The 15,189-nt window shown below is 43.1% G+C and overlaps 1 protein-coding gene across 3 annotated transcripts in view; it reads left to right on the top strand.

Annotated features, from left to right (window-relative positions):
* The window catches only part of LOC123448341, a 57,380-nt gene extending 42,802 nt beyond the window's left edge, over positions 1 to 14,578 (top strand). For all 3 annotated transcript variants that reach the window (XM_045125180.1, XM_045125181.1, XM_045125182.1), the window contains exons 7-9: positions 2,847 to 2,937; positions 12,954 to 13,001; positions 13,990 to 14,578. In XM_045125180.1, the coding sequence (XP_044981115.1) occupies positions 2,847 to 2,937; positions 12,954 to 13,001; positions 13,990 to 14,031 (181 nt within the window). In that variant the 3' untranslated portion in view covers positions 14,032 to 14,578. The remainder of the gene's footprint in view (positions 1 to 2,846; positions 2,938 to 12,953; positions 13,002 to 13,989) is intronic.
* Positions 14,579 to 15,189: the final 611 nt, after the last annotated feature.

Here is a 15,189-nt window from a genome sequence, read left to right as displayed (position 1 = left end):
TGGTGCAACAAGGGTTTTTTGAGATGCACTTGTTGCACCCACTCTCATGCCAAGATCAACCTCACACATGTACTCACATATCCCACCAAGGTGACACAACAACACAAGGATCAAAACCAAGAAGACCAGGGGCATGGGAATAAAAATCCTACCCAAAATGAGCGTGTGGGGAAAACTGAGTATGACTAAGGAACCAGGGGCATGGGGATAAAAATCCCAATAATATGATGCTATGCATGATGCATGAAGCACATGAAATGATGACACCATTAAGTCTCACATCCATCTCATTAACAATCCAAGGTTGCCATACAAGGAAAGGTTACATAATAGGAAGGGGTGCACTGGGGCTGTCACACCTTAAGATCTGAACCTCACATAAGTTTTGTTAGAAATAGACGTTGGGTCTTCCACAAGAATTACGAGTCGATGAGTCAAGCCGAGATTGAGACTCATAGACTTATTGTGACTACTCTAGACTATTGCCGGACTAGTCGACATGATAAATACGTAGTATGTAGCATATATTATATGGGATATTTACACCCGCCCTAACTTTGTCCCAACCTCATCTTTACCCCTAAATAAAAACAGTGCTCAACTATACTCCTCTTCCGTTAGGTGCCATTATGGAAATACCCTTCCGTGCTGTTTCTGTCTAGTCAACGACCTTTGACGGTCAATGATATGTTCCCTGGACATTTGTACCCCTCGCTTCCTAAGTCACTTACAGGTGGGACCCTTCCGAAGAAAGTAAAAAAAAGAAAAAACTCTCTCACATCTCTACCACTTATGGGACCCAACAAAAAGAAAAAGAAAAATTCTCTCTTTCCTCTCAATCTCTCCGGCGAGCTCTCTCTTCCGTCTCCTCCAGCGAGCTCTTTCTCTCCGGACCCCTCCAGCGAGCTCTCTCAAAAGCAGCAGCGCGGCGACGGCAGGGGGCGTCGCCAGAGCAGCAGGCAGCAACAGGCAGCAGCGGCGCCAAGCAGCAGTACGACGACGGCGTAAGCTGCAACAGCAGCATGACGACAAGCAACAGTTTGACGGTAGCGCAAGCAGCAGCGGCCAGCGGCGCAGGCAGCAGCAACAGGCAGTAGCGGCGGCAAGCAGCAGTGCTGCGGCGGCGCAAGCTACAACGGCGGCTCGACAGCAAGCAGCAGCGGTAGCAGGCGGCGCTAGTAGCAGCGATAACTAGCGGTGCAAGCAGCTGTGCGGCAAGTAGCAATGGCTGCAAGCAACAACAGCACGGCCGACCACCACCATGGCCGGCGCCGCCATGTCCACAAGGACCCGATTGCTTTTTTCCAAAAAATTATAGGGACCCGATTGCTTTTTCTAAAAATGATATAGGGACCTGATTGCTTTTGTTTTCAAAGTTGTAGGGACCTAATTGCTTTGTCTAAACAAGTTACAGGTCCCACCTGTAAGTGACACATAGATCAATGGTAAAAATGTCCAGAGAATGGTTCGAAGACGGTCAAAGGCCCTTGACCGGACGGAAACGGCGCGGTATTTTGCCATCTAACGGAAGAGGGGTATAGTTGAGCACTGTTTTTTCTAGGGGTAAAGATGAGGTCGGGACAAAGTTAGGGGGGGGGGGAATGGATATGGCTGGTCGGGACAAAGTTAGGGGGGGGGGGGAATGGATATGGCCCATATTATATAGTATCGTATAGTACACAATAAAAATTGAATGCATGGGAAGTGAATGAAAAACCTGAGGCTAGGCAATTGTAATATCCAATGGCCAGGGCTGCAGGGGAGAAATCAAACCCAAGAAGGAAGGGAGTGAAGGAAGAAATTACTTGCTACAACAGCAGAGGAGTGTTTGCTTGCCATAATCGACGGATCCAGGAGGAACACAGCGGCAGAGGGGCGGATCCAGGGGAGGAGCATAGCAACAGAGGAGGACAACAAGGGAGGAGCACAATAGCAGAGGGGCGGATCGAGCAGAGGAAGAGGAGACCGGTGGCGGCCTGCTCCCAGGTGAGGCGACTCGTTGTGGAGGAACCTGAAAAGCTAGGGTTGCAATTTTTCCCGTCCGTGGACTGCTCACCTATCCCTTCAAATTCAGTCAGATCGGCTCGTTGTGGAGGAGCCTGAAAAGCTAGGGTTGCAATTTTTCCCTTCAGCATGCTGCTCACTTATCCCTTCAAATTCAGCCAGATCGACTCAAACACGTCGACTAGTCGCTCCACTTCTCGACTCACACAGCTAGCCTACATGAAGAACCTAGCTGATAATCAGATCGAGACTACTAGACTAGTCCACAACTAGTCAAGATTAGTTGTCAGACTCATAATGTTTGGTCTTCCAAGAACATTTTAGAAAGTAAACGATGGGGAACGATGTTTGATGACAGATTTTGGCAGAAGTCTACATCTCAGGAGCGATTGCTGGGGCATTCCTCCGCGTTGTATTAAATCGAGATACACAAAAAGACGAAGTTTGCCGAGGTTCTGATTACCCGCCACGGCTGGTCTAGCTGCCCCTGCCATGCGTGGCCTGTCCGTCCCTCTTGCGATCTTGTGTTTAAACCTATCTATTTTGGCTATGCTGTTTTGGTTACCCTGTGGTGCCTTTATATATTAGGCCCAGGTTACAATTGTTAGACTACAACACCTAACTCCTCGCTTATACCAAGTCCAACTGCTATCCCGTACACATATTTGACACAAAATTAACAAGTTTCGCTTTCCCTTGTTCATATCTTCTGTATCTTTGGAGATATCTCTTACAATTTTTCCCTTGTGATCTCCTCTAGGGCGCCTCTAACTGTCCCTTGTTCATATCTTCTGTATCTTTGGAGATATCTCTTATAATTTTTCCCTTGTGATCTCCTGTAGGGCGCCCCTATCTGTTGGTCAATCAGATGATTGGGATTGTTTTTGTTGTCTTCTCTGGGATCCAGCTCATGCTGATTGTGCTGTTCCACAGGTAACTTTTTCTTGATTTTGAAGTAATGTATAATGCTTAGTGGCAGCTACCGTGATGTAAATTCTAAGCTGTTACTGCACAATATTGTCTTAGTTCCTAGGATATATAAGAAATTACAAACATATTGACAAACGAATATTCTTTATTTATGTAGTTAAGAAGTCATTCATCACCAATCCTAGACTTGTATAGTGTCATCGGGAGTTAAAGGTATAACTATTTTGCATGTAGGATCCAAAATGTCATCAACCTGTTGTATGTAACGGATATTTTAACGATTGAAAGTATCTTCAGAAGAACAACTTTAAGTTCTTAGTCTATAGTCTCTATACTTGTTTTAGGTTTGTGATATTGTAAATTATTACTTAACTCATTGCAAATTACTTCCACAAAGAAAATTATACGTCTGTAGTTCCACTGTATTTCGTGTAATGATTTTATTATTAGAAGGCACTCTACTTTTTCAAGGATGCTCTAGCGGCTGCCTTGTTCTTAAACATGCTGTACAATACTTCCTTTCCTTACAATTCTAGAGCAAAAGAGGCCAATAATTAAGCATGTTAGGAAGTATTAGTATTGGTCTAGGAGTCCTTATTAGTCTATGTTTACTTTCCTTGCACCTCAAGTCTTGTGTAATATATATATGCCCCTTGGGCCTTCAATAAAGATAAGTTGCTTTTCTAACATGGTATCAGAGCTTAGGTTATTTTTTTCTCGCACGCCGCAACTCATGCTCGTACAGATCGATTCCATATTGTTCTTGTATTTTTCTTCGATCCTATCTTCTCGCGAACGTGATCTCCTCACGTCTAGCTGCTGCTAACTTTTCTGCTAGCTTATCTTCTTCTGGCCGTGCCTTGGTTGCAAGTCTCCAGCCGCGTGTGGCGTATGCCCGGTTCTAGTCAGCCGCTCGCCCGAGCTCTGCTACGTGCCTAGCTCCACTTAGATTCGCAGGCGTCCCGTCAGCGTGCTTATGCCTCGTTGATTCCCTGGCTGCTTTGTTCATATTTGCCAGCGTCTCGTCAGTCGTGTTCCACCGCTTCCAGCTGGATCTTGCAGCAGATCGCGGTGTCTCGTCTCCAACAGGATTACAGGCAACGGACAAGGATCTCCCCCGACGATTTTGGACACGACTGACTTTGTTGGGTGTCTAGTACGGGTGTTGTTGCTTCCATCTGCAGCTGGTTTGCCTTGAGTAAAAAAAAATACAGGCACGATGTCGTCGGGCTATGTCGTCGTTCCCCGCTATCCAGTGGTTTTTGATGGTACAAACTACAGTGAGTTTGTTGGCTTCTTCCGCATTCATATGCGTGGCATTAGTCTCTGGGGTGTTCTATCTGGCGAGGTCTCTTGTCCGCCGCGCCCGGTTCCTCCTGTGGCTCCTACTCCGCCAACATCATCGCCCCTTGCTGCGAATGCTCCTCAGGCTGCTAAGGATGCCGCTAAGCTTGCCGATCAGTCTGCAACTCATGCTTATGAGCAACAGGTTTTAATCTATGAGGAGGCTCTTCACTTTTATCGTGATGCTCTATCTGCTTACACTCAGTGGTCTGATGATGATGCTCGTGCTGCAGCTGTTCTCACTTTTAGTGTTTTGCCTCAATTTATCAGTTTATGGGCCTTGCTACCGCATTTGCCATGTGGACTTGTTTTTGCCAGCGCTATGAGCCCTCCGGTGATGCCTTATATCTGTCGGTGGTTCGTCAGGAGCATGCTCTTCAGTAGGGTGACTCCATTGTTGATGATTTCTACGCACAGAGTTCTGTCATTTGGCGCCAGCTTGACTCTCTTCGCACCGCTGGTTGTCGTACTTGTCAGGGTTGCCAAGCTGTGCGGGCTGACTTGGAGTTTCATCGCGTCTACGAGTTGTTGTCTCGACTTCGTCCGGAATTTGGGCCACAACGCGCTCAGTTGTTTACTCGTGGCCGTATTACTCTTATGGAGGCGCTTTCTGAGATTCGGGCTAAAGAGACTCGCGTACGTGGTGTTGGTTTACTTGAAGTTCCCTCTGTGCTTGCTGCTCGCGCTTCTGCGACACCACCTCTTTCACGCTGAAGTGCTCTGCCGCTCCTGCCCACTTCTCCTACCGGTGAGGGCCGTTCTCGTTCTCACTGCAGCTACTGCAACAAGGATGGTCATGCCGAGCCTGAGTGCTTCCTGAAGAAGCGGCACATGCGCCAAGGGCGCACATCTTCAGGGACTTGTGCTTTTATCCCGACCCCTTCAGCGGTGTCCCTCATTGAGCAGGATATTGTGCAACTTAAGCGTCTTCTTGCAGCTTCGGGTTCTTCTTCACCAGGTTCTGTAGGTCTTGCTGTTGACTCTTCTATCTCAGAGAGACCACCCTCTTCACAGCCAGGAGCACAACACGGGAGCTATGCTTGGACTTGGCCCTCGGCACCATGATTTTTCTTCCGTTCATCATATGTAGTTCGTGTGTGCTTTTTAACTTCTTAATTTTCTATATTTTCCGCTGCGTTCACCAATTTCGTTGATATTTTGTGTTTTCTCATGTCATACGAGTCCACCAAGCGTTTGTCCGTCAGCCTTTTTCTGGTCATTGTCCTCTCAATAGGATTTATGTGGCCTCTCTTTGCATTGTTGATCTAAGCCTATTCTCTTGCCGCCGAGCTTCTTTCGCCGTAGGTTTTCATGGGCCATGATTCTTTAAGCAATGCTTCATTCTCTTGATGTGCCATCATCCCTTGACAACCCATCTTCTCTTGATACTTCTCTTGTATCTACTATTGATGTGGTGTCTTCCTCTGATGTGCCATCTCTTCATTATCCCCTTAGGCGACTCGACAAGTTTTGAAGACTCTTCATGCTACGACGACCCTCTCAAGACGCGGATTTGGATTATCAATTTTTTTATTGCACTTCTTCAAATGTAATGCTATTGCATACGCTTTGCATTTGAGAGGGGAGGGGGTAGGAAGTATTAGTATTGGTCTAGGAGTCCTTATTAGTCTATGTTTACTTTCCTTGCACCTCAAGTCTTGTGTAATATATATATACCCCTTGGGCCTTCAATAAAGATAAGTTGCTTTTCTAACAAAGCACACCACCATGCTTCCACTATTTTTGTGGCTGCGATTGTATTGAACAACATTTAGAGTTTACATATTTTCTTATTGCTATACAAATTGAAGTATTTATGCATATATTGCATACTTTCTATATTTATCTCTTATCACTAAAACACTTTGGATGAAGTTTCTTGAATTTCTGTTGGGAACAAAAATACATGTATGCATTTTGCGTATATTGGCTTGAACTAGTATGTTCTCCATGTCAAGTGTAATTGTGTTGCGTAGTTATTCCCTTCCATGGGCTAAATGTGCATATGTACCTTGTATATATCTGGCCTGTTTGGCCCATAGCAATACTAAGGCCCATTTCATCACAAGTCTAACATGATATTAGACATGATAGGGTTTCCTAGCTGCCACCCCTGGGTTCGAGCTGCCCTAGGCATGGCCTGCCCCTCCCCTTCTCGATCCCCATCCAGGACCCCTCCTATCAACTCTTCTCAGTCAGGCCCTCAACAGATCTCCCCCACTAAGCAGGAGATTATTGATTTGTTTCGTCGACTGGTTGCCTCTGCCTCGTCCTTGCCATACGTGTCTGCTTCTATTGGTTCTGGTTCCCCACCACCACCTCCTTGATGTAGGGTAGAGACCCTATGTGGCCAATCTTCACGAATTGGAGGTGGATTCGAGGAGGAACACGAAGAACACGGAGAGAAACGTGGATAAATACAAGAGGAAACACTATTGGACAAGATCCACACCAAGTATTCCTCAAATCACAAGCAATACATGGGATGCATCAAGATCCATGAACAAGGGAAATAAAGATGCAAAGGTAGTTCATCCAAATCTCTAGGAGAGACAGGTCTTGAATTCCATGGGGGAATCTTCCCATGTAGGGGTCTTGTACTCCTTGGAGTCTTCTCTCTAGGAGGCCTTGCATCCACTCATGGATCTACTCCTAAGAGGAATCCCGCAAGGGGAGGTACATGAGCTAAGCTCTATGATTTTTGTTCTATTCATAGCTAACCCTAGAAATGAGGAGGGGGGCTATACATAGTCCAAGGCACGAAGGGGTAAGTGAGGGTGAAAGGGTAAAGTGTGCGGAGGCCCAAAGTATGCGAAGGCATGCTGGACGTCCGGGACTTTGTTGGGGTGCCAGATGTCCAGTCGAGCTGCTCTAGCTTCTGTTGCCCTTTGCTGGATTTCCAGCAGGTGGCCAGATGTCCGGCCCGTCGACGTAGTGCCGGATGTCCTGCCGCTGATGCACTTCGGCTACTCGGGGCGCTGCTTCTTCTCATATCTGCAGGTTGTTAGGAATATGCAACTTGTATTCCATGAGGCCATAGGCCGGTATATATACATGTACAGGTGATGGACTATATGCAGGAAACCCCTTATATATTGGGATAAATACAAAAGGGTACATGACTTATATTATAACTCTAACACAGGTGTCGGATGTCCAGCCACTGTAGCTCAGCAACACTTCCAACTTCTTCTTCCTTCTTCCGTCGTCGCTTCCATTATTCCCTCGTGGATGGTGTAGTCATTCTCTTGTGCTTGCACTCCTCGCCATGTACGAACCCTCTGCTCACACCTATGTATGCATGAGGTAGGAGGGTCAAGTAGTATACATCCTCGGAAGGGCACAAGTAGACACGTGTAAAGGAGAAGATTCACATCTGACCATTAAACTATTGCATAGTACTTATTAATATGGATTTTTAAAGCTACCGCACATTTAAAACCCATTGAGGCTTTATAAAAGACAAGAAAAGAAAGCGAAAAAAGATAAACCGAGCCAATGAACTAAATAAAATTGTGTGTTACGAACACAAACAGAAATGAACCTATCTGTCAGATTTCCATTCTTAGATGTGAATTGTGAAATGATCTCAGGCATATACAGTTCAAAATTTACAAAATATATATGAAACTGAAGAAATACAGAGAAACAAGTGACAGTTAGGCTAGTGCCAAGTACCTTTGGTGGTTTGAAAGGATAATCAAGAGGGAAGATGATAGTAACTAGGAAAACTCCACCAGAATATGGGCTGTCGGTGGGCCCATTATTGTTGCATGCCAGTGGAACATATCTTCATCCGCATGACCTGTAAAACAGTATCATATCATCTTCATCTAGGTATATTCACATTATAACCATCTTATCTGATAGACATGTCGACTAGCTATATTTGACACAGAAATGAACTTGCAAGAAGACTAGGAGTAAACACTGTGAAACAGAACAAATTGATGGGAAAAAAATGACTAAACGTCAGTAACCATCCTTCTAGACAAAATTTATATCAGTGTTGCTTGATTGGCCCAACATGGTGCTAAACTTACAAAGACTCACATATACCTTGCAAATATGTTTCATGTCCACATACAATGATATTTCTCATATAATTTTTGTGCACTCAATGGAATTATGAAATCTTTCACCCTATACATACTAATTATTCCCTCCTCTCCGGTTTTAGACTTATCTTGCCATTCACATCAACCAAAGAGGGCCTAATTAAGTGCTAGAAAACATATTAAGGCTACATGCATGACCCTTTGTATGTATGAAGTAAATGTCACACCTGTCACTTCGCAAAGGGACTCTTCACATGCTGATTTCCATAGGATGCTCCGCATCACTCCTGGTATATCATCTCCATGGTTTCTCGACTGGTGCTTCCTTTCACATGACACCGGACTCTTCATGTCTCACCGGACTCAGTCCTCTTGAAGCATGTCTCTGTGTTCACACAGCCGATGGCACCTCGTTTCCCGTTGTTGGACACGACACTTTTTGTACTTCATTGTTCTCACTATTTCTTATGTTCCCCAATTGACTATGCAGCTTATGCCAGCCGGTCAAATCGTTGATCATGATTGTTGTATTATTCCTAAATCTGACTCTTGTCGTGCTCAAGACCTGCGCATAGGGCTTTCTGGTGGAGACCGGTCTTAGGCGACGTGACTCTCGGGGCCTATGTGAACTTGATTGGTTGTGCCTTCCTTCGACTTCCTCTGCCAACTAGTCGACCAGCTCCACCGCCTCTGATTCAGCCGTTGCATCCACCACTTCTTATGTTCAGTGACATCATCGGTTATGTCATCTCTCGGGTTCTAGGCTATCTGTCGTGTAGGAAGCGGTGTATTAGGTTCTGTTTCTGGAGACACTGCTCTACACTGTACAGGCTGCAAACTAACAATCGCAACTCCCCAATTCATCTAGTGATTCTGAGTCACAATGCCCTTTTGATCTTTTGTTCACTCTGATGTATGGGGCCGGGCTCCCTTTGTTTCGAAAGGGGGTCATTCCTACCATGTGATATTTATTGATGATTCCTCAGTTCTTTTGTCGAAGTGCTCATGCTCAGAAGGTGTTGCTGAACGCAAGCATCGTCATGTTCTTGAGACAGCTCGAGCTCTTACGATTTCATCTCACCTTGGGCCTCGTCTTTGGGCTGATGTTGTCTCCACAACTGTTTTTCTCATCAACCATCAACCCTCTTCTGTCAAACCCTTTTGAGCGTCCCTTTGGAACACCTCCTGGTTATAGTCACCTCCAGAGTGTGGCTCTGTATGTTACTGAAGCAGCATAAGGTTGTGGAGGAGCAACTCCACCTTGCTACGAAGTGTACTACACAAGTGTTGAAGGAACTACTTCAATGTGTTGCGTTAGATGTCGCTCTACAGGCGAATATAGGCCTATATGGCAGCAAGGGTTCAATTCAAAACTCCTAGAGCACAAGATCTAGTCCAAGATCTTAGATAAGAACACCAAGTTACATTCTACTCATAGGTAGTGGGGTACATCGCTGGTTACAAACTAGAGGTGAGTACCTCTATATATAGGGCTTTGGGAAGCCTTCACATCTCACTTCTACTTATAGCTAGAACACTCTAGAAAACATTAATTAACATTCACCATTCTATTCATAGCTTGAACACTCTAGAGAGATAGGGACTAAAGTAAAAGTATCGAGAAGTAGCCAAACAGATTTGACATATGTCCCCCCCGCGCGCGCGAAATTGTTCCTCCTCATTCTCCCTGGTTGTTTGAAACCGGACCTCAAGTTATCTTCATAGAGCGCTTCTTCTGGATGGTATAGTTAAGTCCGCAGCATTGAATTTGTTGGATATCCCTGTCTCGCTTGGAAGATCTATCACATAAGGATTATTATCTTCCTCGTAATGTAGAAGGGCCCATACCTTCGCTTGCCTAAGCTTCCCTTTGACACCTAAATGCAGTCTCTCTTTACGGAGGTGGAACATCACCTTATCACCAACTTGGAATGATTTCAGCCTCCTTTTGCAATCTGCAAGTTGTTTATATTTCTGATTTTGTGCTTCCAAGACACCACAAATTTCTTCAAATAACTTTGTGTAATTATCAGCAAAGGACAATGCTGATTTTGAGTTTCCCTTTGATGGTAGCTTCACCTGGCCCACCACATGTGTTGGAACTTTAGTGTAGACAATGGAAAAAGGAATACTTCCTGTGGACCTATGCTTGGAGTTATTGTAGGAGAACTCTGCAAGAGATAAAGCCAAATCTCATTGTCCCTTTCTTTCTCCACAATGCAACGGATCAGGTTACCCAAACAATTGTTCATCATTTTCGTTTGTCCATCTGTTTAGGATGGAAAGTACTAGAAATTTTTAATTCAGTATTGAATCACTTCCACAAAGTGAGCCAAAATGCAACAAGAAACTTGCTATCACGGTCGGAGACTAGGACCTTGGAACACCATGAAGTCTGACCACTTCTCGAAAGAATAGATTTGCCACTTGATGAGCTTCCGGTGTCTTGCGGCATGGAATGAAATGAGCCATTTTAGAACCCGTCGACAACCACAACCACAACATTGCTCCCTTGTCTCATTATTGGCAAACCCAAGACGAAGTCCATAGAGATGTCCTCCTCCCATGGACCAACAGGAACAGGCAAAGGCATGTATAATCCTGTGTGCTGGACCTGGTCTTTGCATGTTTGACATATTGACATATGGGGCACCGTTGAACAAACCTTCCAGTATCTCTCTTTAGTTGTGGCCAAAAGTAACAAGCATCCAGGTTAGCGATAGTCTTGTCCCTTCCAACATTGCCACTAGGATCACTTGAATGGAGCTCTCTAATCAGTTTGCCACGTAGAGAACTTCTTGGGATGCACAAATGATCATTTTTGAAGAGATAGCCATCTTGCACCAAATAGTAATCACCTAATGGTTGGTCCATGATGTGCTTTACCCAAACGTGTTCAAAGTCTTTGTCATTCTCATACTACTCCTTTATTTGATCCATGCTTGGAAGTTGAGCCCCAGAAGAAGTCAAGAGACATGCATGACGAACCAAAGCATGGGCGGTCTGCTTAGTTGCTCCAGGTTTATGCACAATGAGATATTTAAACCTCTCCAGATATGATGCCCATCTTGCTAGCATGCGATAAACATACTTTTGATTTCTAAAATGCTTCAAGGATTGATTATACACCGATGATCTCTTTAGGCAACAAATTGACTTCCCAAGTTTTTAAAGCTCTGGAGACGACATACAATTCTTGTTGACATGTACTCCATTTCTGCCTAGCTTCGCTTAACTTCTCACTAAAGAAAGCAATGGGCTTCCTTTCTTGAGATAGAACAACTCCAATGCCTACTCCACTTGCATCACACTCCAAACCAGAAGTTTGTTGAAATCAGGTAGCACCAAGACATGAACTTGTGATTGTTTTTGCTTGATCTCATTGAACTAATTTCAACCGCTTCTGTCCATTGGAACTTCCCTTTCGTAATTGGTGCCATGATAGGCTACAATTCTTCATAAATCGCCTACAAAAAGTTGCAAGGTTATGAAAACTTCTTACCTTAGAATCACCAACATGAATACCGTCACATGCTATGACAAATCCTAGGAAAAGAAGTTGTGTTTGCAGGAAAACACATTTCTTCAAGTTGACGTAGAGCTCGTTTTCCATTAGTACTCCCAGCACCTTCCGAACGTGATCAAAATGTTCATCCTCATCCTTACTATAGATCAAGATGTCATTAAAATAAACCACAACAAAGTGGGATAAGAAGGGTCGAAATACTTGATTCATCAAGTGCATAAAGGTACTTGGTGCATTTGACATATGTACTCTTAACACTCTAAACTTCAGTAATAAATCAAGATTTTGAATATACAAAGTACATATGTACAATGAAACTGCTTCTGCTTCTATTGGAGTATATGTACATATGTACTTTGTCTATATCTGCCCTGTTTGCCCATAGCAATACTAAGGTCCATTTCATCATACTAACACTCCAAACTTCATGAAATACTGTGCATAAGTTTGAGGGGGGAAAGGGGGGGGGCAAGTGTAATACTGTGCATATGTTGAAACTGTTTCTGCTTCTATTGGAGTATATGTACATATGTACTTTGTCTATATCTGGCCTGTTTGCCCATAGCAATACTAAGGTCCATTTCATCATACTCTTAACACTCCAAACTTCAGTAATTAAATCAAGATTTTGAATACTCGTTAGAAACTGCTTCTGCTTCTATTGGAGTATATGTACTTTGTCTATATCTGGCCTGTTTGCCCATAGCAATACTAAGGTCCATTTCATCATACTCTTAACACTCCAAACTTCAGTAATTAAATCAAGATTTTGAAACTTGTTAGAAACTGCTTCTGCTTTGAATATACAATTTGCCCATAGCAATACTAAGGTCCATTTCATCATACTCTTAACACTCCAAACTTCAGTAATAAATCGAGATTTTGAATACTCGTTAGAAACTGCTTCTGCTTTAAATATACAATGTATACCAGATAGTTCAGGAAATCCTGCTAGTATCTTGTCATCAACTAGTACACAAAGTTCGGTTAGCCTATTATACGTCCCGAAATGCTGTAGAGTTGATTGTAGATACACATGTTACTTCAAAGTGATGCCTTTTAATTTCTTGAAATATTATTGTTTTCTGCAGGAATTAGATACAGCTGAAGTCTTAAAGCAGCTGAAGTGTGTAAATGCGGTAAAATTTCATCCCTCGAAACTGCTGCATTTTTATAGTTCGATTATGCATTATAAAACTATTTCTTTTTGGTTTTTGGGTACAAGCCTATGCACATTAGAAAGGAGGACAGGAAGTTTCTTGAATCAGGAAAGGGGCGAGCCTCTTTGTTTTGTAGGATTCCCAAAATGTGGGATAGGAAAAAGTTACATAGGATACTAGGATTGCAGTGGTATGCTTTGAATCCTGTAAGATTGAATACACCATAGAAGAACAATAGGAATTTTTCCAGGAGGTACGAGTCAATGAAAGTTTTCCTGTGAAAATTAAAGTCCTATGGGTTATATTCCTACAAATCAAACAACCCACAAAGGAAAAGTTCATAAGGATTAAATCCTCCAGAATTCCTATGGAAATCCTTTAAACTAACAGATCCTGCCATTTGAGAGTAGCACAACTATTTTAGGAGTTGGGACCGACCAGCTTACACTAAGGGGTATTCGGAATAAGATTTAGAGAAACCATTCAAAACGGTTTCAGAGAAGTGCTGAATGGGTGAACTCGAGATGTATATATGTGCATCACCGGTTTGCACTTGGTGGGGTCAACCCGGATGATTGCCCCTCATCTACATCATAAATCTGTGCCTCACTGGCTCTCTGGATGAACCATCCTCAGAGCATGGTACTCTGCTCTAAAGTAGATTGCGTCATTTAGATGTTATCTTTGGTTTAGGAAGCTAAGGTTTATTTTTTCTGTTTAGAACAGGAGATTAATTTGTATTCAAAGACATGTGGAATCTAAATAATATGTTCAGATTCCACTTTCTTTAAATAATATGTCTCCTGGTCTAAAAGAAAGTGCAATCTAAAATGTCTGGAGAATATAGAAAGTGGTGGCCGAAACACAAACAATGTAACGAATATATATCTGAACTTAAAATCATGCAGTGACCCCATTGTTTGAATTTGAACTAACATGTCCTTCTCTCTGTTATCAATATATTCAGGTGAAGAATCGGCTGGCCGACCGAAATCATAAACCTGCTTAAATGCAGGGATGGCACAGTCGTGAAATACCTCACAAAGGGTTATTGTGCATGATGCCATGTAGTGAGCCATTTGTTGTCAACACAATCTGTTGGCGACTCTTCATTTAATCGACCATAGTCGTCCTCCCCCCTTTCAGTTGCCAACATAGGTTTTGATCCAAAAGAATTTTCAACAGAGGGTTTGTTCACACAGTTTTTGAAGCTGTGTACCGCTACTGATTTCAGCCGTCACTGCCAAACAATCTGCACCCAGTTTTGTTCGATTTGACCTCTGGATGAGAGGGAACAATTGCCACTCTACAATTTTACTTGATGATTGTATCTTAAGAGGGGACCAAGTTAGATTCCATTTTGTAATGCCTGTCAGTCATGTGTTTGCAGAATCTGTAGATATTGAGTTCGAAAGTGCCCCAAAGAACTCACATTCTGCATCCACAATCGACATTTCGTACTCGTACAAATGAAATGACCAAACATTAGAATTGATATTTTATAGCTGTTTCTACATTGGATGCATATACTGATATTCAGAAGTGTTCTAGAATTATGTCTTCCAAGTTTTATTTTTGTTGATTATTACGTACGGCAGTACATGCTTGTTGCGTATTAGGTTGCTTGCATGATGAGGTCCCTGAGGTTAAAGTAATCCAGCAAGATGCATCCTTTTTTTTTTTTCTTGCTGTTAGGAAGTACTCCCTCCGTAAATTAATACTCCCTCTGTCCCAAAATAACTGTCTTAATTTTGTACTAGCTCTAATACAAAATTGTACTAAGCTTAAGACACTTATTTTGAAACAGAGGGAGTATAAAAGCATTTAAAATACTACTTTAGTAATCTAAACACTCTTATATTAGTATATAGAGGGAGTATTAGTATTGGTTTAGAAGTCATTAGGTTACTTCAAATCTTGTGTAATATATATGTCCATTGGGTCTTTAATAGAGATAAGTTGCTTTCATGGTATTAGAGTAGAGCTTAGGTTTAGGTCTTCGGACGCTGCAACTCTTTCTTACAATCCAATTTTTTTCTTCCTCTAGAACGATCTGTTCTGGGTTGATCCCGTCTTCCGCTGACACTTGCCATCTAGCTACTTTGCTTGGTACCATGTTAAAGTTCATGCGTTAGCCAATGCAATCGACAATCTGAATTGATGAAAA

The sequence above is a fragment of the Hordeum vulgare genome, chromosome 4H (genome assembly GCF_904849725.1).
Source record: "Hordeum vulgare subsp. vulgare chromosome 4H, MorexV3_pseudomolecules_assembly, whole genome shotgun sequence".
Classification (NCBI taxonomy): domain Eukaryota; kingdom Viridiplantae; phylum Streptophyta; class Magnoliopsida; order Poales; family Poaceae; genus Hordeum; species Hordeum vulgare.
This window is presented reverse-complemented; position numbering and strand designations above follow the sequence as displayed.